The 27,987-nt window shown below is 43.7% G+C and overlaps 1 protein-coding gene across 2 annotated transcripts; it reads right to left on the bottom strand.

Annotated features, from left to right (window-relative positions):
- Positions 1-74: 74 nt before the first annotated feature.
- On the bottom strand, positions 75-27,987 carry PPP1R7 (protein phosphatase 1 regulatory subunit 7). 2 transcript variants are annotated; one of them, XM_045030438.1, is made up of 11 exons: positions 27,843-27,918; positions 26,003-26,079; positions 25,724-25,846; positions 17,578-17,633; positions 16,434-16,499; positions 15,026-15,156; positions 13,677-13,839; positions 8,438-8,554; positions 4,912-5,016; positions 3,660-3,746; positions 75-453 (listed from the first exon to the last, which is right to left on the bottom strand). In XM_045030438.1, the coding sequence occupies exons 4-11, from the start codon at positions 17,608-17,610 to the stop codon at positions 277-279; spliced, it is 879 nt and encodes a 292-aa protein (XP_044886373.1). In that variant the 5' UTR covers positions 17,611-17,633; positions 25,724-25,846; positions 26,003-26,079; positions 27,843-27,918; the 3' UTR covers positions 75-276. The 2 variants fall into 2 exon arrangements, with proteins under 2 accessions (XP_044886373.1, XP_044886372.1); XM_045030437.1 differs by lacking the exon at positions 26,003-26,079 and having other exon boundaries at positions 27,843-27,987.

Here is a 27,987-nt window from a genome sequence, read left to right as displayed (position 1 = left end):
TGCTGGCTCAAACTGAACACAGAAGCTTGCTGACGAAATGCCCAATACAAATAAACACTCATACAACCAGGAAATATCATGTGTTAAGATTTAATAATAATTATCATAATAATATTTCAAAAACAATGAGAGAGTGCATTATACACAAGATCTGGTACTCAGTGCTTTTTATTGGCCGTTTGCTCTGTGCCAGTGTATTTGGGTAGTGGTAAGTGGATAAAAAACCCAGATGGGACATTTCTCCAAGGAGGGAAGGAGAGAGGGTAGGCAGGAGGTTCAGAATCGGACAAACGTGGCATCAATCTGCCGGACAGAAGGAAGAGCCAGCATGATTTTGCGCCGGTACTGAGGATCCTTCTGCAGGGGGTTTCTCTCCAGATATACAGTTTCCAAATTCTTGGCTCCCTTCAGCTCATCCAGGTCACTCCAACTCTCAACGAGATTATCATTCATCTGTGAAGCACACACATGAACACTCCCAGCAAAGCTTCATTAGTGAGAACATAACCCAGACAGACACCGCTCATGAGGAGTCACCCGTTACCAAGAACCAGGGGGCAGTTAGGCTGTGTGGTTACCATCCTGGTAGAATCTGCTTGGTCCTGCTTCGAGCAGTGGGTTGGACTAGATGACCTCCTGTGGTCTCTTCCAACCCTGATATTCTATGAATCTAGCTAGAAAGAATGACACCATATGAGCTTCCTCAATGTGAAGCCTTGCTAAGCATTCTCTGTTCCCTACTCCAAGCACAGTTATTCTTCAGCAATATCTACCACAACACCCGCCCCCAGGTAATGTGTAACCAGAATTCAACTCGACAGGTTTTAACGTACCATGGAAATGCCACCTATTAGCTCTCTCTTGTCTACAGAGCATCACAGGAATGCCTTACTCACTGCAAACCCCACACCCTCGTGACTTGTCCCTTCAGCACATTGCTGCAGTTTTGGCCTCAAGGATAGATTCACGGGTTCCCCTTTAATATTGTTCCCCTGAAGCCAGCCCCTGCCCGACAAGGCAAAGCTTGAGCTCTCCAGTCTAAGGGCACCAACCTCTCCTAGGTGGACATTCTCATGTAGGGGTAGAAATGCTGTGAGCCTCGCTTTAGCAGGTTTCCTCTCGTGTCTTCACTGGGAGGCAGCCTGACTCCCACAGAAGAAACTGCATGGTTCAAGCTATAAACCTAAGGCCTGCTCAGATCTCAATGCCATCTACAACAGAGGCCTCATACCCCCCCCACTGCAACCAACCCCCCCGCAGGGCTAACTATGGTCTCTTGACAGCTCGGCTCCTTTGAACACTGCTCCCCAAAATACACCCACTGGAAGGCAGTATGGCTTCCACAGCGTAGAGACTCCATGCGTGTCACTGAAGACAATATGCAGCAGCTGGCAGTACTCTGAACCACAGTTGGCAAGGGGGAGGGATTCGGTGTTATTACCATTCTGTCCCACATTTGGATCCTGGCCGAATTCCAGCAGGGGTGTCAGAGAAAGAGAGGAGCATACTATGCAGCCACAATTCCCCTATCCCAGATGTGAAAGCTTCAGCTCTCCTTTGCTCCTGTAAGCAGAGCTTGCAGGTTCACAAGTTACAGCACCAGCAATATCTTTACTCTCAAAATAATGGACCAGACCTCTTTCAGCGCACTGCTCCCCACTCACAACATGCAACCAAGGCAAGCAGCACTGAGAACTCCTAACTTGCCAAAATTGCAGTTGTGAAGTGGAAAAGCAGTGTTTTTCCTTGAAGTGCCTACTTCCCACCACCCCAGGGAAAGACAGCTGCTCTAACAGGGGCCATGTGTCACCAAAGGATGGTCGTGGGGTTAAGACGCTGCACTGGGCCTCTGGAAATCACTTCTCAGCTCTGCCACAGAGTCTGTGTGACCTCAGATAAGTCAATCTGTTGGTGCCTCAATCGCCCCTGCCCACATCCATAATATGGGAGTCATTTTTCCCTACTCAGAAGGGTGATAGAGAGGCATTCATATACTATTGTGCCAGGAGCCATATGAATACCTAGTTAGAGTAGGACAAACTATCTGCAACATTCCTGGACTTAACAAGTGATACTACATCTGTGCTAATTTTAATACTCTTTATTTAGGGCACTGAATAGGGTCAGAAGGATGCATACAGCATTTAGGAACTAGAACCCTGCAATTACTGGTAATTAAAAAATAATTCTTTAAGGTGGGCTTCATGAAACTGTAACTAGAGTAGGAGCAACACTGATGTGCTTTGAAGAGAATTTTGCCCAGTTCTCTCCATCAGGAGGGATATAGGGCCAAGTTAAAAGCGTATTAAACGGGAAAGCTGAGGCTTAGATGGGGAAGGGAGTTGGAGATCATGAGCAGACCTTTACCAATGCACTGCTCTCCGTTTCAGTAGTGGCCTCTTCATAAAGTCTAAGTCCTATAGAATTAGGTTGCTCCCCCTTTCCTTCCTGAGGAGGAAACACCAGCAACTGGAGCAACTTTTTCTTCTGGGAGCAAAACACTCTGTAAATTTCTCCATTTGGTTCAAAGATTCTAGTAATTTGAAAAGAATCGCACCAGATTCTGCACACACAAACTAATCTGTACGGTCTCACTTTGAGGCCTGTAGTAGGCCACACTTCATAGGAAGCCTGAGCTCCTTGATGTATAAAGGCAGTTCATTCTGGCATGAGTAGGCTCAGATGGGAACCACAAAACTGACTAATACGGCCTTTGAAAGGTTATATTAAAGGGTTGGAAAAGCACCGTCCAAGAAGCCTCTATACTGGATTCTAGCTTGATTTCATGTCCAGATACTTCCCAGTCCTGCAGCCAAAGCCTCCATCCAAGGGCTCAGATAGTGAAAAGTTCCAAATGATGAAAACGTGAAACAGAAAAATGTGGCTTCTATGGCTTCTATTTATTAAGCATTAGAAGAGCAAGTGCTGACACACCTTAACTGAACATAGCAAGAAATACTGTACACTATGGGGGCTGGATTCCAGGTGGCTATCTATTCCTCTGTTCAAACTTTTTTCCCTTCCTGACAGAAACTGCAGAAACAAAATGCAGGGCTTAGCCATCCAGGATGCCACCAACCAGAGCCAGCTCAGTATTATGATCTGGCTAGCAGGAGCGGAAACACCCAGAGGACAGCTGATTTTTTCCTGAATGGTTACAAGGAACTGACCAGACTGACTCTGCTCTAAAACTGCTTTTAAAAACTTTGGCTCACCTCTGCACCAAAATGCATTATATCTACTTCTATTACACAGCCATACTGTAACGTACAGAAAAGCTAGCAGAGCTCTATACTTCAAAGCCATCATGATTAGGGCTATAGCCCGAGCACAGTGGCAAGATCAGTATTCTAAGGAGACAGGCACCTGACATAATTAAGGGCCTGCTATCACTAAAAACCTGTAAAATGAATGAACTGTGATGACTTTTCTCATAATCCCTCCCCCATGCGGACAGGTAAGGAGAAGAAGGGCTTACAACCTTGTCTCCAGAACAAAGGGAACACTTGAAAAAAACTCAGTCCACATCAGCTCTAATGAGCACTGGAGCTGGAATCTAAGAGATGTACAACTCAAGATTTTAAAGCCTCCCCACCACACCCAGTCAAGGAGAAGGATTTCTTTCAGTATGTATCTGTTTCAGCAAGGCCTGCACTTACCCAGAATTCCTGCAGCTCTGTTAGATGGCTGACATTTTCAATCTTTTTGATCCTATTGGATGCAATGTCCAGCATTGTAAGTTTGTTCTGAAACAAGCAAATGAAAACTTTAGCTTGGATTTCCTCATCTCATCCTCTACCCCACTCTGAGTCCCAGAGCTGAAAATTCTGAGAAGCACTAGTAACACCACTGCCAGCTGGCTATATTGTTAGCTAGCAAAAATACAATTAGCTAATTAGGGACTAATTAGTATTATCCTAACTCCTCCCCAGGATTATGAAACTTCTGAATATGAGAAAAAATAAATTCAGTGCAAGAACTCTCACTGCTTAACTACAGCAGAGAAGATAGTTTTTAAATCAAGACAGCTTGCCAATCTCCCTGAAACAACTGAAAACAATTACTAGCTGGCCAGTCGTTGCTGACGAACCAATTGCTCCTGAGCAGTGAGCTTTCCTTGTAATATTTTAAGATTAGTAATCAGACATTCCAACAAGAAGTTTTGGAATCTACAAAAAATCTGATTAAAAAAACAACTCTCTAAGGCGGCAGGTTTAAAGACAGGAATTCTATGCATTAGGAAGCCCAAGAGTTTTAGAAAACGTATCCCTGCATATGCAGGAGATCAGCTAAAGTACTCTGATTGCTCTGATCTCCAGGGGTGCCTCACAATGCCACCTATTGGTAAAAGGGCATGGAAACATCACAGGCTTTTCCATCAGGGCAATCCAAGGCAGAAATACAGAAAGTTGGACTGATTTAAAAGAGCAAGATGGCATGGTTTGCCTCTTCTGACCCATGACAACTCACTTAGTCATTTCTGGTGCCTGTGTGAGAGAAACTCATGGCTACCTATTACAGATCCAATTAATCTTTCAACTCAGGAGTTTAGCAGCAGAGATAACTGGCAGAAGTGCTGTTAGGCCTCCCTGTGCTAGTTAGCAGTCAAATTGTTACATTAACTGCTTCAAGACTCCATCTACCTTGTACAGTTTGAGAGTCCACTCCAGACTGACTAGAAACATGCACATTCCCATCAGAAGAGGAGGCGGCTTATGTTTTGTTTTGTTGTTTTAGGTATAATAGATAAAGAATGTATATGGTTTTCTGAGAAGTTCAACTTTCTTTGGGTAACTTAAGGAAAACAGGAACTTCCCAGCAACACCAATGTAAGACGAACCCAGCCATCCTGGGAAGTATTGTGAGGTCAGCCCTGACGACTTCTTAAAAGAAAGCCAATGAGACGCTCACATTGTTCTCCAGTCCCTCGATGACTTCTATGCCGTTGTGGCTAAGGTACAGCTCACGCAGATTCACCAGGTTCTGTAGACCCTCAATCTTGGTCAGCCGGTTGCTCTGAAATTGTACAGGAGGGAGTGAAAGTCCAGCCCAAAGGAATGAACCCAGAGTGAAAGAATTTCAAGAATATTTCTACAGAGCACAGATCATTTAGATAGAAATAAAGTGCATGGGGAGGAAGGACTTTGCCTGTTACAGAGGAAGGAACTGCACAACACTGTACCCTGATGGATCTGGGACATTCAATTACTTTGAAACTTTTGTAACCAACTCACAAGCAAGTTCCAGGTGAGCCACAGTCCCTTCAAACCTTGCAGGATCTCGGATTCTCCCCCTACTTATGACAGCTGCAACCCTGAAGGCCTTTTCTATTTAGTCTGTTTAGAAGACCAGGCAAGGACTTCAACAGCGCTCATTTTATATTGCTCTTTTACGAGCTGGAGAAGAGAACGATGTAGCAATTATAAACAGACTCCTAAATACATCTGTTATGTGCTTACTGTGTCTGTCATACATGTGAAGTTTTTATTGGCAGTGAAACACTGTGTGTGTACTAATGTCTGGTTGTTATACCCCCTGCTGGAACTTGCCAGGCTACTATACTGGTGTGCAGGGGAAAAGAGATTGTTTCTCTGACCCAAAGGAGGTTTTGGAATAAACTGATAAATTAAAAAGTAATAAGTCACCAGGAGCAGATGGTATTCACCCAACAGTTCTGAAGGAACTCAAATGTAAAATTGCAGAACTACTAACTGTGATATGTAACTTATCATTTGAATCAGCTTTTGTACCAGATGATTGGAGGATAGCTAATGTGATGCCAATTTTTTAAAAAGGTTCCAGACACAATCCCAGCATTTACAGGCCAGTAAGCCTAACTTCAGTGCCGGGCAAACTGGTTGAAACTAAAGTAAACAGAATTTTCAGATACACAGATGAATGTGATTTGTTGGGGAAGAGTCAACATGGTTTTTGTAAAGGGAAATCCTGCCTCACCAATCTACTAGAATTCTTTGAGGGGGTCAACAAGCATGTGGACAAGGGGGAAACCAGTGGATATAGTGTATTAGATTTTCAGAACGCCTTTGACAAGGTCCCTCACCAAAGGCTCTTAAACAAAGTAAGCTGTCATGAGATAAGAGGGATGGCCCTCATAGATAACTGGTTAAAAGATTGGAAACAAAAGGTAGGAAAAAATGGTCAGTTTTGAGAATGGAGAGAGGTAAATAGTGGTGTCCCCCGGGGTCTGTACTGGAATCAGAATTGTTCAATATATTCATAAATAAGGCTAAGTTTTTGTCATTGATATTTTTAGTAAAAGTCAGGGACAGGTCACGGGACAAACAAAAATTCACAGAAGCCCGTGACCTGTCCCTGGCTTTCACAAAAAATATCCCTGACGAAAGGGATAAGTGGGTTCAGCACCCATTGTTGCTGGGGGTCCCCGGTCTCTCCCCCACCCTCACCCCACACTGTGACTGGGCAGCTGTGGGGACTCCCCTACCCCCCGCTGTGGCTGGGCAGCTGCAGGGTCAGGTGGGGGCTGGGAGCTGCAGCAGTAGGGCTGGCTGGGAGCTCCAGCCCCTGGGCCAAAAGTGTCTCAGAGGTCAACAGAAGTCACGGATTTCGTGACAACATTGTAGCCTTATTCATAAATTATCTGGAAAAAGCGGTAAGCAGCGAGGTGGCAAAATTTGCAGATGATACGAAACTACTCAAGATAGTTGAGCCCTAAGCGGACTGTCAAAAGTTACAAAGGTGACTGAGCAACAATATGGCAGATGAAAGTCAATGTTGATAAATGCAAAGTAATGCACATGAGATTGTTTTCCAAACTATATATACAAAATGATGGGGTCTATATTAGCTGTTACCACTCAAGAAAGAGATTTTGGAGTCATTGTGGATAGTTCTCTGAAAACATCCACTCAATGTGCAGCGGCACTCAAAAAAGCAAACAGAATGTGGGGAATCATTAGGAAAGGGATAGATAATAGGACAGAAAATATCATATTGCTTCTGTATAAATCCAAGGTACGCCCACATCTTGAATACTGTGTGCACATGTGGTTGCCCCATCTAAAAAAAGATATAGTAGAATTGGAAAAGGTACAGAAAGGGGCAACAAAAATGATTAGTGGTATGGAACGGCTTCTGTATGATGAGAGATTAATAAGATTGGGACTTTTCATCTTGGAAGAGAGACGACTAAGGGAGGATATGATTGAGGTCTATAAAATCATGACTGATGTGGAGAAAGTAAAGAAGGAAGTGTTATTTACTCCTCCTCATAACACAAGAACTTGGGGTTACCAAATGAAATGAATAGGCAACAGGTTTAAAACAAACAAAAGGAAATAATTCTTCACATAACGCAGTCAGTCAGTCTTGTGAAACTCTTTGCCAGAGGATATTGTGAAGGTGAAGACATTAACAGGGTTCAAAAAAGAATTAGATAAGTTCATGGAGGATAGGTCCATCAATGGCTATGAGCCAGGATGGGCAGGGATGGTGTCCCTAGCCTCTGTTTGCCAGGAGCTGGGAAATGGGCGACAGAGGATGAATCACTCGATGATTACCTGTTCTGTTCATTCCCTCTGGGGCACCTGGGCAGTGGCCACTGTCAGAAGACAGGATACTGGGCTAGATGGACCATTGGTCTGACCCAGTATGGCTGTTCTTATAGTCAAATGTTTACTACTTTTATTAGCTCTGCTTGTTAAAAGTGAGTAGGGTGACCAGACGTCCCGATAAAATTGGGACTGTCCCGATATTTAGGCGTTTGTCCCACGTCCCGACTGATGTTTGGCCGGGACGCAATTTCACAGCTTTTTTTTGTCTCGATATTTTCTCCTCTGGTCACCCTAATGAGAGGTCACTCATTTCTTCCACTCATCTGGTCACCCTAAAAGTGAGACACTTGGTATCAGGGAAAAAAGGATAAATCCCCTCATTTAGCACAGCCTTGGGGAGATTTCTTCTTTTCCACTGCTGCAGCAAGAGGAAATCATCCTATGGGGACAGCTGCTGTAGGGTCAACCCCAGTGCTTAATTTGTGCTAGGGCTTGCCAAGGCTGAGCCTATAGGCTTGGCAGTTTGTAACCTTGGCACCTCTGGGATTTCCATGTCAGTTACGAAGGTAAAAAAAAAACAGCTTGAGCCCCGGCACCTCTTTCACTACAATTACTAGAAGTTAGTAAACGTATTTCAGCCAAGGATGCAGAAGTATTTCTTTCTTCCTCCCCTCAACCAATGTAGAACTAGACACACATTTGATGAACTTATGAAGTGCTTGCAGTTCCATTTTCAAAGGGCATGAAACAAAATACCGAGCACAGAGAATGTCAGTCTTTAAAAAAAATTTAGCTGAAGAAAGAGTGCAGATCTGCTGATTCAGGCTGTCTCATGCTTTAAATTGAGCTGTGGTTTACATGCTCCCTTGTCAAGGTGGAAAGAGGAATCCAAGGAGGATCAATACCTGTATACTGAGCACTGTCAAGTTTGTCAGTGCATCCAAGTTCTGGAGCTTGGTGATTTTGTTCTTTCCCAGGAATAGGCTGTCAAGGTTAGTCAATGTGTCAATATTCTCAATTGCCTGTAAAATGACCAAAGAAGGCAGTGTTACTGCTCTGGGCACTACTTCCAGCCTTAGGTGCCACCACCAGATTCGTTTAAAGAGTGTTCAGATGGTGGGAGCACAGCAAGCAAACCTAGATCTCCTGATCAAATTAAGCATTCTGTCCTTCTGGATCTATGGAGTCCTAAAATGACTATTCATATTCAGATTAGAACTTACACCATACCATCCAGATCAGTGGTCCCCAACCTTTTTGTGGCCAGTAGCACATTCATGTTTTCAGAAGAGTGTGGCGGGCACCAACAATTTTTCAAGGCTTATTTTGTATTTGTACATTAAATAATATGAAAAACATCATATTTAATATTACATAATAGAATAATCCAGAGAGAAGAGAGAAGCTGGAGAGAAGCCGCGAGGACAGAGAACACCAGTGCCCGCAGCCTCGGAGTTCTCTGTCCCCGGCAGGCATGGGGCCGCAGCTTCTCTCCTCTGCTGGGCACTAGGCAGGCGCACATAAATGCCCCAGCAGGCGCCATGGTGCCCGCAGGCACCACGTTGGGGACCACTGATCCAGATGTTTTTCCACCTGGAGCTTTGAAAGCAAGCAATCTTAGATGTTAGAGATGTTCCCACAGCGGTTCTCAAACTTCATTGCACCATGACTCCCTTCTGATAACAAAATTACTACGACACCCGCCTCCCCCCGGAAGGATGGGAGAGGAAAGGAGGTGGCCGGAGCCCGGGGGTGGAGCTTGGGCTTCAGCTTCAGCCCTGGGTCAGAGCAAGTCTAATGCTAGGCTTGGTGACACTATTAAAATGGGATTGCAACCCACTTTGGGGCCCAGACACACAATTTGAGAACTGCTGTGTTAGTGAATCTGGCATCCCTAACTAGGGGAGCAGGAAAGGGGAGACAATCTATGGAAAGATCCAATTCTTCTGGTGGAGTTCACATTACTCTTTATAATCCCCAAAGAAATTTAATAGTCTGATGAGCAATTCTTTAGAAGGCAGAAGCCATTTCCCCACATCACCTAGAACAAATAGTGAGCTGAATCCATTTAGAAAACTCACTCTTAACATAATAAATAACTTCAGCAGACAAACACATTACAGCCAAGCCAACTGAATGAGAATGGAAGTTACTGTCCTTGGCAGATACATTGGACTTGTTTTTAAAAAGGTTTCTGAGGATGGCAGCATTTTCAATATTACAAACACCACGTTCCATTGAGATTAACTATAGCATTCATCCACAGCTGTGCTGCTGAGAATCACAACCCCGAATGATTCTGCAACGCGTAGTTCACATGAGCTGGGGCCTGCCTTGGGGCAGGAGCAGCACAAATGCCAGCATGCTTTCATGGAATCAATGCAGGAGTGGGAGCTAGGAGTCTTAATCCTGACTCTGCCATTGTTGTGATGTGTGGCCTGAGGCAAGTCATTCAGCCTGTGTCTCAGTTTCCCTATAATAAAATAAGGATAATAATGCTTTTTAGTTTCACAGGCATGTTTAGTTCATAATGAGACAGTGCTTTGAAGACGGAAATGCTATACATGTGCCAAATATTATTAGTACAACTAATTATTATTAATACTAACTATTAGTACATGTGCCATTCTAGTTTAAGTACCGAACTGCTTGGAGTGAAGGGGGATGAGGGGAAGAATGAGGAGATTTCCCTCTGGATGATCAAAAGAACTGTATTCTTTGTTTCCAAAAAGAGATGTGTCCAGCCCTCCTCACAAGAGAAAGTACCAGAGGGCAGTTGAAAGGGGGGATATCCCAGAGACTCCCATAAAGAAAAGGAAACACAGGCAAGCTTTTAAAAAAAAAAAAAAAATAGGGAACTTCAGCACATAAATAATTGAAGAAATTTTCTTTTTCTTCTCCTGGAGCCTCAAAGGCATATGATACTGATCAGATAAGTCATATACAACAACTTATAATGGACTCTAAAGTAGCTCAGAAAAATATTCAAACAACAAGAGTGTCGTAATTGAAAAGGCTTTTCGATGTCTGCCATGTAGCCATCAACCGATAAATACATGCTGGTAACAGCTCAAATGGGGACTCTATTACACTTCACAGCCTGAGTCCCTGCCAATGATTGTGTTCTGCCAGGTCCCTGGGCAGTCTGTTCCCCGAGTTCAGCTCAGCAGTGTGAGAAACTTGCAGCTAATACCACCTCTGATACAACCAGCTGATACCCCCTCACTGGCAACTTCTGCTGTGGTAATGGGGAAGAAAATGCTTAGAGTTCTGGGGAGAAGAAAATGTGTGTGGGGGGGGAATCTCTCTCCTTAAAGCACTGAGTCAACGAGATGCTTATTTTAGTGAGAATATTATAGAACAAGTGCAGATGGGAGACATAAGAGGTAGGTCATCAGTTAAACATCTGATAATTGGCTTAGGCCAGCCTTGCAAAAAATCAGCAAGAAAATTTACCAGAGCAGGCACAAAATAAACTTACTTGCCCACGCTTACCATGACACCACCAATCAGAGAATTAGCAGCATTTTACCCACCCATCACAAAGAAGAATTACTTGACATCAAGTGAAAGAATTTTGCAAGGCAACTGACCTGTGGCTTCAAATTCCAGTGTTCTTGCCATTCATTCTAATGCACCCTCTGTCAGCAAGCCAGAGAAGTCCCGAGTATCAAAATATTGATATGACCTTGTTTAAGATTGAAATTTCAAAGGTCCTTTCCTATGTTTTCACCCTACAGATTTATCTCCAGGAATTTTGTCCATCTGTGACGCACAAGACACAAGTTACACTGCAGAAGAGAGTTACAGCTATCAAAGGTTTTTATTGCCCACAAACCCAAAAGGGACAGGAGCTATTTCCTTGTGTCTGCCTTGTGTTCTCTCATCATTGCGCTGCAGCAGCCAGCCACTTAGGACAGGGCCACTTTGAGAAGTCAGAATACAATCAGTCTACAAGGATAAGTACCATGTTTATACTTTTTTTTTTTTTGCATTAAAATAAGCTTTAGAGGTTACATAATCTGATGTGACCTATCTCCACATACCTTTCAGTCCTTTACCATGGAGGACAATGCACCCAAATTTGTACTTATTTATTTTTAAGCTGTTGGAAGAGATTGTCTGGGTAGTCCCTATCTGCAGCAATACAGTATTAAGAACATAACTGGATCCTCTCTGTCTTTCTCTACCTGTCTTTCAAATTGCCTCACGTACCCATAGTTGTGGGACAGAAGCTAGTCCACTTTGCTAGATTCCTGCCTGTCTCTCCAGGTCACCTATGAAGATCCCATTGCCCTGTTTGTGCAAAGTCCAAGATTCCCAATGATTTAACTGGCTGGAGCCCCAAAACTGCAGTGTTATTCCCCACAGCAGTTTCATTTCACAAGTAATACTTCCCTCTCTTGGGGAGAAATGAATGGGGCTCTCTTAGCTGTGAAGGGAAATCTATTGACTCTATAATGCAAGCAAAGCGCTCCTCCCCTTCAGCCTAAAAAAAGAGGCCGAACACAGGGAAGGGGAAGGAATTGCACCCGGGGTCCATGAAGAGAAACGTGCTCCCAGGTGGTTATGATAAAAAAAAAAAGAAAACTTCAAGAACTCTCCCCACCTCAGATGCTTTCCTTCTTTTCTTGTTATCGCCCTCAGCTCAACAGCTGGTTTACCAAAGAAGCTGAGTTAAAGGGATAGCATCAACTTAGAAATCACCGTTCTGACTGACACTTTTCTACCTACTATTGTTACAAGCATTCCCTAAGATTCCTATCCTGAAAGAGATTAGGGAAGTATTTCTCTCTATTTCACATTATTTATCTTGAGCATTTGACAACACTTTATGTATAGTCAGCTTCAGTATTTCCCATGTTCCCTTTTTGTGTGGATCTCACACCGAGCAACAGCAAGAGAACACACAATTGGCAGGGGTATGTAGTATCTGAAATCACTCATTCATCTTCTTGAAATTGACCATGTCTCTAAGGTCAGGAGAACCACATGGGTGAAAACAAATGATAGAAAGGAAAAGTCAGCTGTAGGATAGGAGATGTACAGGCATTTTAGGCTATAAGTGAATTAAAATAACTAATTCTTACTATAGGTTAGCAACATCTGCATGAAGCAGCATAAACCAGAAGTGAAAAAACAGATCTAAGCTTAACAGATTTCAATACTCAAACACGTATACCTGAACAGAGTGCCTTGCTCCAAAAAGATGAAAGGAAACTGAAGACACATTGGACATCTGAGTCCCTCTCCACAACCAACACAAGACTTGGGTGGGAGGCTGGCTTCCCCTGCTGTATTCCTGTGAGACAGCTTTGATTCTTGTATCAAAAGTGTTACTGCCTAAGTTATTGGCAAGCTCATGGCACTATTCCAGTATGATTACATTGTTATAAGAACCTGAGTATTTTCAAGACAGAAATCAGCTTCTCTCTTATGATGCCCATGATCTTCTTTTCCTAGGGTGCACTGTCCCTTTATGGAACAAAGTGAGTCACTGCAAGTAACATTTTCAGAAGTGCACAGTGCATCTAAATCCTAATTCAAAAAGCTATTGACGCACTAAGTCAACAGAATGTAGGCTCCTAAGTGACATCTGAAAATACAACTCTGGGTAAAATTTTCAAAAGCACACAAGAAATAAAATGGACCATTTCAGTTACGCCTAATCAGTTCTATACAAGAGCTAAAGTAATCACAGAGTAAAAAGTCCCAATCAAAGGAAAGCAGCATGGCTGGATTGTCTCAGATAGTTCAATCAGAACAGAGCTTTCCAGTCTCCAAGGTGTATGCAGAACAAGACAGAAGGGAGGAGCAGCTGCTCCCTTTCTAGGCTGGTTTCTGACCTCATCTCTAGAGACGGGACTGGTCAGCATCCAAATGAGTGAGTGTGCAAGGAAGAGGACTTGGAAAAGACTAAGCCATTCCCTACCACTCTCGATCTTGCATAGCAGATATTACAAGTACTCCTTTTTTCTCCAAAAATATGTGCATTCCTTCTATCTGCCCCTTCCACATTTCTATGCGACATGACTGGGTTGTCTCAGTTGTATCTAGCCAGCTATTACTGGATCCCCATCTACTTTCACCACATAGAGTAGATGTTAATTTTGCTACTACTATACATTTTGCAGTTGTGCCTACCCGGATTCGATTGGATCCCAGCTCTAACATCTGTAATTGCTGTAAGTTGCTCAGGTTCTCAATTTTGCTGATTTTATTGTTGACCAGGAAGAGTTTTTTAAGCTGGGTGAGCCAGTCTAGTCCTTCAATGTGTCGCAGCAAGTTAAAAGAGATGTCCAGGATCCTGCCATAAGCAAAGCAAACAAAGACCTTATCAATCCAAGGCAAAAGCAAAGGGAGACCATGGAAAGGGCACTTGCATATTGGGGAGGGAGGGGGATCTAAAGCAAATTTTATATCACCTATGGAGCTCAAGCACTTTGTTAGCACACTGAGCTATAGGGAGTCAGAAATGGCATTTGTTTACCATACAGGAAATTAAATACATGCTTAAAACAGGGTCTGAAGAAACAAAAAGAATTGGCACTACTTTCACATCACCGCCTGAACCCAACCCAACAGTGGCACTCAGGCCTCCAATTTTAAAAATGCTATTACAACATCCCTTTCCCAACCCCGCATGTCCCTATGGAAATTCCCTCTGAAAAGCACCGGATCAAAACCTCCCTTAAGCACTAGACAGTTACTACTAGTGGAGGCGTTTGTGTACTCAGTCTAAACTAAGCTGAATTTCAGTATCCTCAACAATTTATCACCTTTTGCAAGGCCTCATGTCCTCTAGCTAGGAGGACAGTACAGAATTCAGCTGCTTGGGAGGAGGAAGGATGAGTTTGTGGTTAGGACACTGGACTGGGATTCAGTTCCCTGCTATAGACTTCCACTGTGACCTTGAGCGAGACACTGTATAATGGGGATAACAATACTCTCTTTCTGCTACCTTTTGTCTGCCTTGCTTAGTTAGACTGGAAGCTCTTCAGGGCAGGAACTGTGTTTGCACAGTGCCCTGCACAAAGGGGCTCTGATCTCACTCATGGCCAATAGCTGCTTCTATAATGCAAATCCTAGTTACAGTGGTCACCACAGAACAATGGGAGGCTACACTCCTCTTCTCTGGGGTAGAAGGCCATTGCCGTAATGCAGCACTCTAGCCAAACATCTACAGTACGTTTAATTTTTGGTTTTAACAAAAAATTGTCCCTAATCGCCTCTAATGAAACCAGTTTACAGCAAGACCTAAATTCCAATGAAGAACATAAGACAGTGTGTATGTAGCACCCATATGAATCTCCATAAGAAAAGTCTACAAGCAAAGAGTGCCACGTGCGTAATTAAGGTTTTGGTTTGGTTTTTTTTAAATGCCTAATAACACATTTTGCTTGACGACCACTTTATAGAAAGCCTGCAGACTGGAGCCTCATTTACTACATCACCACGCAGTCCTGGTCATTCCCTTCTCGCTGGATACTCACTCAAGGTCTGTCAGGGCCTCTAAGTTCTCAATCTTCCGAATCTGATTGTCATAGAGATCCAGTTCTCTGAGAGTCTGCAGCTGTTCCAGGTTCTCGATGCACTTAACCAAATTCTGACGTAGACACAGAGTCTGAGTATTGGGGATAAGTTAAAAAAAAGCCACAACAAAGTGAGAAAAACCTCATGAGAAAAAAAATGCATCTGAAAACGACAATATGCACCCCTTCTTTGGAGTTACCATCAGACTCCATTTTATAGTTCATCCCCATTACCATGAGAAGGAAATGTCGATCCAGTTTCTTTAAGGACAAGAAAAGCACAGCCATGCCAGGTATAGGGTGGGGAAGGAGCGCATGGAACTGATGCTGTGGCTAGCGCATTAACTAAAGGCCCAATTCAAGTCAATAGGAATTTAGTCATGGAATTCAAGGATTGCAGACTTCAGCCCAAAGGGAGTCACGTTCTAGAAGCAGGGAGGGACCTCGTTCCCATTATCTTGTTGAAAGGATTCTGCTATGCCACAGACTTGCAAAATAAGGACAGGTCATTCTAGCTGAAAGGATGGACCATCACACAGGAACAATCCTTGTAATGCTGAAAAAAGCAATAGTCAATAAATTTTTCTACAGAATTTTGCTTCTCCAGTTTTGTTAATAGCTGTCCTGCTGGAGCTAGTTACACTTCAAATTAGGGTTCAGCATCACAGTTTGCTAGTCCAAAGAACTTACTTCCAACTGACTAGTCTCTCAACAAGGGCATATTTTATGTTTCAGCCTATCATAGAGTGTACTATAGTCTCAAAATGCACAACAGTGATTTTCAGAAAGCCCTCAAAAGTTATTGTTATGGCAGATGTCACCAGGTCACACTGTTAAAAGTCTTCCAAGTTTGATGGTGTGCAAGCAAATTTTTAGTCTTGGAAGAAATGCTTGTAGTGGTGTTAGGTTTTGGTTGTGCAAGTTTCTGTGTAGAGGCAGCTTTGGGAAGAGAGGGAGTTGTGGAAGCAGCAGGAGAGATTGCTCTCTGCCTCAATGTCAAATCTTGAAGCAGAGTGTGTGTTGAGATGAGATTCCTGAAAGAAGAGAGTTGCCTGCACTTCTGTTCCAGGACTGGTGTGTAGGTGTAAATAAAGCAAGTTACACTTTGAATAAACCTAGATTCCATGTCACTGATTTCTCCTCCACTGGGAAGCAGACTTACGAGGCCCTGACATCTGCTACTGCTTGGCAGAGGGACAGTTACATTCTTCACAGCCACACATCTTAAAAGGTTGCTCATTGGAATCTCTGCTGGTTCCCAGCTAGAGAAAGACTCATCATACTGGCTGACTTACAGATAAATGACATAAGATTTGCAGCTCCTAGAGTTGCTTGTACCTTGATGCTCACCATTCCTTCTGAGTCTCACCTTCACTTTCTTGAGCACTTCAAATCCCTCGATCTTTCCAATTCGGAAATGATTCAGGTCAACATCCTGAAAGAGAAAAGACTCTGAGTCATTCACTGGCTGTTTGGGGTTGAAGGTCTGTTTCATGATAGTGTCTTCCAAGTCCAGTCTTCCAAGTGCAAATGCTGCTTGTGCCTTGCCATGAAAGGGAGACTGTAGGTTCATAGAATATATAGACCTCAATAAGACCCCTTCTTAAAAAGCTTGCAAAACTCTGGTCTTGCAGGCAGCTGAGCGCCATTAAGTATGCGGGGAGTTTGGGTTTGTTGCCCAAGATGGCATGTCTGCCTACAGCTGAAAAAGTCTGAACTAGAGAATATTTTAGTGGTTATAGCAACCTGCATGTGTTTGGTTCATTTAACAGAAGGGAAGTTTTTTGGATGAGTTTTGCTTTTATGAAGATAAAGTGCTAATTCTATTGGCTAGAGCTAGGTACTGCACAGGATTCCCATACATACCTTTCTAGTGTTACCTCAATCCTAACTAGAGCATCCTTTGCTATTCCAGTCCTGGGCCTCTGCTGGCAGAGATTACCAATTGTGTCTAATTATTTGGTGGTTTTGTGACTACAGGTGTGAATAGGTGAACAGCTAATACATTTACCATCTGTGCTGTCTAGCCCCTGCTCCTCAGTTTTTGCCAGAGAAACATACAAACAAAATGTAAATACAACACCTGCCAAAGTTCAGCAAATTTCTCTGTAAACAATCTCTCACAATTCATTTATCTGACAGGCTGAGTGGATAACTTCCTGTGTGTGCTGACAGAATAAAGTTTTGCAACAGCAAGGAGATCTTTAAAGACAGTCTAACAAATGCTTACAACCTGTTGCTTTATGTTTATACTGTCTCTGCTTTAAAATGACTCCATGCTTGTCCTAATATCCCAGGTTGTTAACAAAAAAATCCCAACTATTGATTAAAAAAGTACATCTCTGCTTCTGACTGCAAAACTCAGATTCAATTTGGGGGCGATCTGGACAGCCAACACTTCTGGAAGAATTATTCCTCTTGTCTAAAGTTCAGATACTTTCTCACAGAACTAGTCATCCTTTGCCTACCTTTCCTTCTTTAAATAAGTCCGATATGAATGCAACCAGCATTACCTCAGCTTCCGGGTCCAGGTTAATTGTCTCCATATCGACTGGTGTCTCTGCTTCTCCTGCAGCAGAATGAGAACATACAGTATAAACTCACATTATACATCAACTGATGGAAAGGCTGCAGTGCTTCTCCACTGGGCAGGGAGGTGCGGGAGTGAATGCTCTTTAGGCAATCCAAGAAGGTGAGAAATATACTACTTTGAGTCTTTGCTGCACTGGACAGAAGCTGCAGCTACATGAATGTCAACATTGTCCATCTAGTTGAGAATGCAAACGTCACTAACAACAGAATGTCATACTTTGATTCACAGTGCAGAAAATAATTATAGTTCTCCAGCCTAGCTCTAGTGAAGCTGGTAAATGCTGCTGGATCAACACCCAGGTATGATGGAGGTCTCTGGTTGAAGTAGTGACTAATACTGGGATGCCAGGTTTTAGCAGGACTGTTGATTTTTCAGCTACCCTGACATTTAGCTGATTTACTCCTGCACATTCTCCATCTTCCTTTGTGAACAGTCACAGTTGCTGAAATAACTACTCTCCTCAAATAACCCAGTATAATATTCCCAGGGGAAAAACTAGCACACACAGGTTGTCTGGTGGAAACATATTGACCTGCATGTTCAACTACCTGAAGAATTCCACCCTTATTGGAATACTGAAAGCATATGTTACTGGTTTGCGTGCCTTCTTGAATGGTTTTTCCTTTTTGTTTAAATGAGCACACTAATATTTTAGAATGCAGCATTTGTTATGTGGGGTATGTTGTTCTGGGAAATGCTTTTACATCTCTGGAACACAGCCCAGTATTTTCATGCACTTCTAGCACAACATTAGAGGGTATTTAGTGGAGAGATTCACGTTGAATAATTCATGTGTGTTCACCCACTTGGTGAAGTGAGTGGGCTGGGTGTATCAATTTCAGTATACGATTTCAAAAGACAGATATACAACATAGGAACAGGTTACATTTCAAACCTATGGTCCTTTATGCTGAAGGAAACCTACAGGAATTAACTACTGCTGAGCACACAGACTTTGGATTAATGCGATCTCACTTTATTAGCCCCTTCAGTAATACCTGATCCTATTTGTTTTTTTTGGTTCAATCAAGCATCCATTCAAATGACTAATATCCAACTACACTGGAAAAGTGCATTTCTTAGACGTACCTGACACACACTCCAGCACTGAAGGGATTCATGGTACAGAATTAAAACTCAATAGAGTCTAGCAGACCGATATGCTAATATTCTCAAATTCTGTAATATACGTTGCCTGCTTTACTTCTACTGTTGTCCCTATTTCATCAATTCAGAATGGGAGGACTGATTGACTCAGGGGAGTTGGTGATTGATATGGAGCCTTTGCCCTCTATCTTTCTAATCTGAATACAGCATAAATCAGCAGTGACCACAACTTGTAGCCATCTGATGTGAAACAAACTTGAAGTTTGGGAGCCGTTCTGAGTAGCATCACAAAAAACACGGCCACAACTGACACCAATCAGTATGCTGGTTGACAGCCTCAGCAGATGCCAAAGGATGAATTACCCTGTGATCCTTCCAGGCAATCCCTTCTTGTTTGGATTGAAACACCTTGTTAGAGCCGTGTGGAGAAGCATGCTCTGCCACTGCCAAAGCTGTACACGTTCTATGGATGCCTAGAGTAAAAAAGGCTGCCAAACTGCCAACAGCCTCAGCCCAAACAAATTACGCTGCAACGAACAGCCCAACTGAATTTACAGCCAGCCAACTACAGAACTGCAGGACAAGACTGTAACAACAATTATTTGAGATCTCACTTGAAACTAACACATTCTCCTTGTATTAAGAAGTATAAAGAGCCTGTTGCAAGGCATAAGGTACAGGAGGCCACTCCACTGTATCTCCACAATTCTCCAATGACAACATTGCCAAAGTGATACAGCTGGTAGATCATTGTGATTAACAAACACTAGTATTATTCAAAATCTTACTGTGCTTTGTTCCATGACAAGCTCCCTCAGGATCACCTCGGCACTGACCCATTCACATGTGCTTTCTTTGGTAGCAATGAGTTAATACTACTTTAACTGACGAGCCCTGATTGGAAGGCTCGACATAAGTGCACTAAACAGGCATTAATAAAAAAAACCCAAATCCCTGTACTGTCACCATTTGACATTGGGTAAAATAAGCCACAGACAGGTTAGATGGTTTATCCAAGGTCACACACAAATTCTGTGGCGCAGCCAGGAACAGAAACCACATCTGACTCCCAGTCTTGTACTTAAATCAATAAGGTAATGGAACCTCTTAATGACAAAGTCTGCCCTTCCCAGAACTTGTATATGTTATGCTAACACCATGAGTATAAATAAAGATTTCATTGAGAAGAACATGGCTGCCCACCTGATTTTGCTACTCATACATAATTCATGTTATCCCAAACAAGTGCCAATAAAACTTGTTGCCACACTAGCATTTATTTTATGGCGGGGTTCTCAACCTTTTTCTTACTGAGGCCCCCCTCAACATGCTAATAAAACATCAGGGCCCAGCAGGGGGAGGGCAGAAGCGCGGGTCTCTGAGCCAGGGTGTGGGGGGGAACTCTTGGGCATAGGCATAGTTTTACTTCTATTTGGGGGGTAAAAGCTGGGGGGGCTCAAGCCAGGTCTGCAAAGCGGGGTCCAAGGAGGGAGCACTACCTCCACCCCGACTCACTCAGGAGGCCACTCGGCCTGTCTGGGCTATGGGGGGATGCAATCAAAAAAATACAACTTAAAGGAGGGGGGACTCAGTTCAAAAAGTTTGAAAAATCGCTCAGGATGCAGGGAGGGGGTAACGGGGGCTGTGTGCAGGCAGGAAAGTAGCTTAGGGTGCAGGCAGGAGGTAGGTAGTGGCTGTGTACAGGTGGGGGGCGGGCTCCCAGTGCTGCTCCTGGCTTGAAGGCGAGGGTGTTGGCATCAGCCCTGTGCCCAGCTTGGGGGACAGGGGAGGACGCAGGCTTCAGCCCCGCGCTGCTCCCGGCTTGGGGTGGGGGGGGGAGGTGGGGTGCCAGCTTCAGCCCTGCAACGCTTTTGGGTGGGGGGGGGGGAAGAGGGCACTGGCTTCAGCTCCGTGATGTTCCTGGCTTCGGGGGTGGGTATGGAGGGTGCTGGCTTCAGCCCCACAACACTCCCGGGTTGGGGGGAGTGTAGGAGGTCCGCTCCCGGCTTTGGGGGGGGGAGGGAAGGGGGTGCCAACTTCAGCCCCGTGACACTGCACGTTTCGGCTCTGGGGCTTGGGGCACCAGGTTTCAGCCGTGGGGCTCCGCAGCCCCCCTGAAAGGGCTCATGGGCCATTAGGGGGTCACGGACCCCCAGTTGAGAACTGCTGGTTTATGGCACATTAGAGACAATCTTTAGAATTCCTAAATCTTACTTAGGTTTGGGATTAACACGTCATATTAAATACAATGTTTAATATGTTAAACATATTCCTGTATGTTCTGTATCTATCTGCTTGCAAAGCTGGGTTGCCTTAGTTACTTTAAGTCATGCTATTTAAAGCAATCCAGCTTTAGAGCCAGAGCAAGAGTTATCAGTACATAAATAAGCCAGCTAAAATGATTCAAAAGTAGTTTTTCAAAAGGAGACAGCAAGAAACCCTCTCATTCCCTCCTCCTTCTACTATCCTCGCCCACACGCATTCATCCCCGCTGTAGTTACAGCAAAGAAGCTGTACACGACCTACTTTCCCATGGGTTTAGAGAGAGAGTGGGCTGGAAGAACCACTGTACCACTGGAGAAGTTGGGGGACTTTTTAGCTGCCACAAATAGAAAAGGGAAATTATAAATAAAGACAGAATTATTTATTTATTTATTTATTTATTTGACACTCTTCTAACAGGGTTGGTATTTTTTAAATAGTTCAGGCAGACAGCACATGAGAAGTCCTAAGGTGCCAAATAAATATAAATTGTGATGATGACAACTACGAAATACACGTGTGAATATATATCAAGTGTAACAGCCTACAGACATGCAATTTAAAACCAAATATACAAAAGTCAGGAAATGCAAAACAGTTAAGATTTACAAATCAATGCTGACTTCCCCCCCCCCCCCCCCACCAACATTCTATATCCTACATATTAAGATGGATTACACATTTAATAGTCTAATCAGACATCTCTATATATGTGCAACACAGGTGACATAACATTGCTATAGGAACCTTAAAATGTATTTTGACTCTGCAAAGTAAGTAATAAAAACAGTACTAACAGATCTACTTCCTAGGTAGTCTGTCTGTAATCTTCTTATTTCTCTAACAAAAATAAGTTTTTACTGCTCTTTCCTCCTGTTAGCACTTTATATCCAATACTGGCTCCTGCATCATCACCAGAACTATTATGTTCTGATTGCAGAATCTTTTGATATCTGTGGTGGTACTGGAGCCAGAAAGAACCCTGCTTGATTTTCAGAATCAATGCACTAGATAGAAAAACAACAGGTTTTTACTTGTAAACTGAGCAAAAGTGATATAGCATCACTAACAGGCATCAAACACATAACCCTATACTGGTATTTTTACAGTCATTGCTAAGAGTAGAACTGCACTTTAACTCATGTGTATTAAAATATGTTAATATTGCTTTCGCACAGTTTTTATTTTATATTAACTGTGTTTTCTGAGGAAAAAATAAAAAAAACTCCAACTCTGTAGAATTGCACAACTGAGCTTTTGTGCAACTTCACTGACTGTAGAGTTTTGTACCTTGGAGAGTCCATATGTAGGTTTTTTTCTGTAAGATTGAGTTCCACATTACAAAACGACTGGTTTATGTAAGTCCATAGTACCACAGGCACTTGTAATTACAAGCATAACTGCACTTTTCTTTAACTCCAAATGCATGAAAAAAATATTAGATTACTTATAACTATGTTCTTTAAAAACACGTATGCTATTCCTTGGAGAACTGATTGCATGTGAAATTTGAAATCTCAGCTGTTTGAGCTATCCAGGTTTAAGTTTACCTTTCAGCTGTGTAACTCAAACTGGTTGGCTGGATTTAACTACAAATATTTCAACCAAGGCAGAGAACAGGTATTTTTATTTTTTAACTGACAGTTTTGGATGGAAAGATGAAATCTAGATGGAAACATTAAATAAGCTCCCAATTTATACTGTCCATCCAATCTAAACTTTGTCTCCTTGTTTTGTTCTGTAGTGGAAATATGCTGTTTGATATATACTGTTTATTAACTATTTAATAAAGATGTCCAAAGAAACAAACACATAAAATCTAGTCCCAGGGTACAATTAAGCTATGTCAGTTCTATATACAATCATAATGTACTGTGTTAGCAGAGAAGAATTTTATGAAAGATTGATCTGTTTGGCATTATCAAATATGTTGATTATAAAAGTAGGGCTTCTGATTTATGGTTTTAACCAATAAATAGTGATAAACCACTCCCGATACTACCAAAAAAAAATCAGTGTTTATCCAATTAAAACCAGAAATACACTGGAAACGGTTACTTATATCTACAGGTTTGCCTACATGTGGACTTTGGGGGTGTGATTTTTAACAAGCACTAAAGTGTTGCAAGTATTACAGCAGGGATAGTCAATTATTTTTTATCAGGGTCCAAATTTCTTGGTCAAGGTCCAGACCGCCACCTAGCTCCTCTCCCCTAATCCTCTGATTGCCCACATACCAAGCTCCTTGATTGATTGCCAGCTCCCCACCTGCCCTGCCAGGAGAGTAAGGTGACCTTATATCCCTAAACTGAAAACAGAAAGCAAGGGGTTGGCCTCAGCCACCTGGCATAAACACGCACACACACGTTCCTCTGTGTCCCGAATTAAGCCAAGTAGGAGAAATGGGGCAGAGGGTAAGAGGAAAGGGTATGGACTGGGATCTGGGCAGCAAAGCAGTGTGTGACTGTGCATGAATACTTTTGAGCTTGGAGCCAGGAGGTGAAGCTGTTGGACTATGATCTAGCTAGTGGCGCAATGCCTTTTTGAGGGCTGGGATAGCAGAGGGGCAGGAAGGAGGCTCCGGGTAGTGGGAGTAGGGTGACCAGATGTCCCAATTTTATAGGGACAGTCCTGATATTCGGGGCTTTTACTTATATAGGTACCTATTACCCCCCACCCACTGTCCTGATTTTTCACACTTTCTATCTGGTCACCCTAAGTGGGAGGGCCCAAGGAGACTCCAGATAGCAGCCCTGGTGAGATGGGGGGAAGCCGGGATGTGGTGGAAGCGGACTGGGGAAGGAAAGAGACCGGCTGGGTGGGGGACTCGGAGCTGGAGAGGGCTCCGGGTACTGGGGAGGACATAAGGCCATGGTGGAGGCTCCAGAAACCACTCAGGGTCAGGGGGCAAAAGGCCAGGGTGGGGACTCCAGGAACTGTTTGGGAGCAGGGGGCACGAGACGGGGGCCTCCAGGGACTATTTGGAGTACAAGTAAGGCTCCGCTTGGCTCCAGCTCAGCTTCAGCTTGCACACAGAGGCAACATGTAGCTGTGGCTAGTGGAGGGAGGCACAAATGAAAGGTTCTGGGGGGTCACGTAACCCTCCCACCCCCTTTCTCAAGACACTCAAAAGCAAGGAGGCAGTGCTTCCCTGGCAGCAGGACTCTCCATGTGTGTCCGTGCAGTGCAAGGAGGGAGCATGGTGGCTGGCTGAGCTCCTCCCACCATGGGGCTGCATTGCCTCTCACCTGCAGATGGTCTGCAAAGCAGGCAGCAGTGCTGAAACTCCAGCAGCAGGCAAGGTGAAACAGCCCCATGTAGGTGGGGAGGGAGGAGCTCAGCCAGTTCCCCTGCTCCCTACCTGCACTGCACCGACACAGGGAGAGTGCAGCTGCCAGAGGGAGTGCTGTCTCCTCGCTTCTGGGCATATCCTCCAGGGGCATCCGGAACAATCGGGGGGGGGGGGGGGAGACGTGACTCCGCCAGCACCACCCATGCGTTGCCTCTGCCCCCATGGTCCACTGTAAAGCATCTGGCTGCCTGGATTTGGACTACAGTCCATGTATTGCCTACCCCTGCATTACAGTATGTCCTACTGTAATTAATAATGTATAATATATGTAACATTACAGATATAAAAAGAAAAAAACCCCAAACCCTCCAATTTTTGGACATACATAAAACTCAAAGATTGATAAAAATAACCTGCAAATAATTAATAAACCCCTAAAAATAAAAGCCCTAATTATAAGGTGCTGAAAGTTTATGTAAATTGTACAGCAGTTCCCATATGTACTTTTTACAGCAAGTAATGCAGAGTTACACAGTATATTGGAATGTATCCTTTGAATGGGACATGGGATTTTAAACTTTCCTAGTAATTTGCTATTTTGAACTGAGTATACCTTTGCAAATATTAAGGGGTAATATTAAGATTGGGTGGTCTCTATAACCAGTGATGTGTTAGTCAGAGAGGAAGGATTATATGGCAATGGAGAACTGGCTGGAACCCCTAATTTTTTAGAAAAGCGTGTGTAGAATTTCTACCAAAAAAAGTGTAACTGTGTTTCTGAGTATTATCTGGACCTCACTGAAACACTTCAGACTGTAATTCTTTCTTGAAAAAGTTTGTATTGGAGAATTTCCCTCCTTTAAAAAAAAAAGTCCCAAAAGTTTAAATGATGTTGGCATATGAGATCTGCATAAAGGGATCTGCTCTGACAGTTCTTAAATGGACTGCTAAAGAAGACCTACTCTCCTGCAGGCCCATCAGGACAACTAAAGCCTCTAAGCACTATTACAAACAATAATAAATAATAATGGTGCTAGTTTTGAGCTAAGAGGATTCAGGAGAGGAGCAAAAATAGGACTTTAAAAGGAACAATGCCTGAAACCTCTCCACAGTAAAAAGTAATAATGAAGTACATCAGAAAAATCCTATTCTCTTTGATACTGTAAACTCTTTGAAGATTCCTTTTAAGTCAAATATGTTTGCAGATAAATAAAAACAAAGATACTACAAAGGACCAGAATTAAAGTGAATCTCAAAATATAGATCCATAGAGCAGATGTGATTAATTAACTAAAATATAATACATGATCAGAGTAACTGCAAAAGTGGGAATGGTACAAACATTTTATTACACATGGCATTAAGAAGTCCATTCTTAAAATGACGATTAGGCTCGATTAGGTACCTGTTAAGTTCTCCCCATTCTGCTCATCTCTCAGGCTCTGCTGACTGAGGTCTGTTACTATGCAACCTGCTTGCTTCTTCCCTTCATCATCTCCTGACTCTTCTGACTCTACCCGCCTGTCAACTGTGTAAGATACATAACAGCAGGATTAGGCTAGTTTCAGAAAACAGCAGCAGTAAGCAGGTACAATAGCCAAGAGTCATATAAACCACTATGAGGTTAGTAGAGAGCCTAAATTTACTAAATTAAAGGTTTAGTCTTAAATAAAAGTCCTCTTACCCCTTGTTTTTACTTTGATTTTTGAAGCACTTTTTCCTCCCTTCACATCTTCCTAAACCAACAATCTGGGAAGAAGACTGGAGGAAAAAGGAAATTTCTTAGATCAATGGAGTTTAAATCCAAAGATTAAGGTGATGGAATTAGAACTGTGACATTTAAAGACCAACCATTCCCTGTTGCAACCCACAAGGCCACCTCATCTCCCCAGCAACAACTCATGAGACCCGTTCATAATTTCATTCAGTGCAGAGCTAAGGCCTCTTGAGCACTGAGATCCATCTTGCTCAAAGGTTTGGACAGAATTTTATGTGACTATAAACAACCTTAAATATGACACTATCCCATGGGGGGAGGGGGAAGGGCAGGGAGAGTAGGGGAAAGATGATTCAATCATGGTTACAAATAAGCTGTATTTCTATTGCACCTTTCATTTGATGATGAAAAGACACTGTACAGTGATTAATTAGCCTCACAACACTCCCCATTTTACTAATAGCTTAAGTGATTCACAAAAAGGTCAAGCAACTTAGCCAAGAACACCCAGATCCAGAGGTGGAATAGGACCCAGTTCCCTTGCAAATCCCATATTTTAACCACTACCCTATGTTCATCTCCAGTCCGCAAGTGCAGGAACACTTAACAAGTTTAGCCCTAACTACTCCCAGTAGGAAACTAACACAAAGTACTTCTTCAAACCCCATCCCTCAAACCAGCTTCGGAATTGATCTCCCTTTCGGCACCCCAGCCATTCCCTTCTTGCCAGTCCAAAGCTTGACCTGACCCCACCTGCCCCCCGCTGCCAGCACCCAGGCCAGTGTCGTAACAAGGGTGAGGCAAGTGAGGCACTTGCCTCGGGCATGCAAAGCTGAGGGGCGCAGAAAAAGATGAAATTGCATTAAGAATATTTCTCTGCTTGCCAATAACTGTGGCTTCTTGCAAAAGAAGCTTCAGTAAACTCAAATTAATTAAAAACTACCTTTGAGCAACCACGGGTCAGGAGAGATTAACAAATATGTCCATCTTGTCAATAGAACATGAAGTAGCGAATAATATTAATTTTCATGCAATTATCGATGAATTTGCCTCATTAAAAGCATTTTGAAAAATAATCGTTAATCATATCAGATATGGTTCTACAGCTAAGTTTTATTTGTGATTATTTAAATAGTAGGTTACATGCACTATGATGCACACCTTATATGTATTAGTTGATTTTGTATGCGGAACTTATGATTCAAATAAACAAACATTCTAGTATCATTATTATTGTTATTTACGGTTGGGTTTTTTTGTTTTTTTTTTTACAAAGTAACTACTATGAAATTATATGGAGGCGGGAGGGCGCAATTTTATATTCTTGCCTCAAGCGCAAAAATAGCTAGTTACGGCTCTGACCCCGGCAACAAGCCTTCCGCTCTCCGGGCACCAGCACCCCGGCAGACCCTGCCCCTCCAGCCAGCCGTCCCCGCAGGCCCAACCCTGCTACCCCCCTCCCTGCCCAGCCCGGGTCAGTCCGCTTCGGGCCCGGGACTCCAGACCAGCCCGACCGCACCCGGCAGGGAAGCTGGCCTGATGCCCCGAGCATCGCCCCAGACCTCGGCTCCCCCCGCCATTCCCAGCCTGGGCTGTCACCTCAGGCTGCCCGGGGCCGGCCCGAGCCCCCCGCCATCAGCTGCCTCCTTCCCGCCCGGCCCCCGGGGCTCGCCCCACGGGCTTCCCCCCACCGGCCCCCTTCGCCGGCTGCCCCGGGGGCCCAGCCCCGTCTCGCCTCCGGCTGCTGCGAGCAAGCGAACGGGCGAGGGCTGGGGCTCAGCCCCCGCAGACACAGCCGGGCTCTTACCCTCCATCATCTCCTGCAGCGGCCCCTCTCCTCTCTCCGCCGCCATGTCGCTTTTCCTGCCCCCACCCACTCCGCCTCGCAGCAACGGGAACAACCAATCAGCGGTCTCAGCGGGGCAAGGGTTTCCGCCAATCAGCTCAGCTGC

The sequence above is a fragment of the Mauremys mutica genome, chromosome 9, assembly GCF_020497125.1.
Source record: "Mauremys mutica isolate MM-2020 ecotype Southern chromosome 9, ASM2049712v1, whole genome shotgun sequence".
In the NCBI taxonomy this organism is placed as follows: Eukaryota; Metazoa; Chordata; order Testudines; family Geoemydidae; genus Mauremys; species Mauremys mutica.
The sequence above is the reverse complement of the archived record's forward strand: the minus strand, read 5'-3'. Positions and strand labels throughout refer to the sequence as shown.

Bases quoted from the DNA above. Each gene is read 5' to 3' on its own strand.
- PPP1R7 (XM_045030437.1), bottom strand. From the start codon at position 27,888: ATGGCGGCGGAGAGAGGAGAGGGGCCGCTGCAGGAGATGATGGAGG. The intron at 15,157-16,433 runs GTGAGACTCAGA...CCCAATACTCAG, and splicing joins AAGTGCTCAAGAAAGTGAAG to ACTCTGTGTCTACGTCAGAA. The intron at 3,747-4,911 runs GTGAGCGTCTCA...TGCTTGTTTCAG, and splicing joins TCGAGGGACTGGAGAACAAT to AACAAACTTACAATGCTGGA.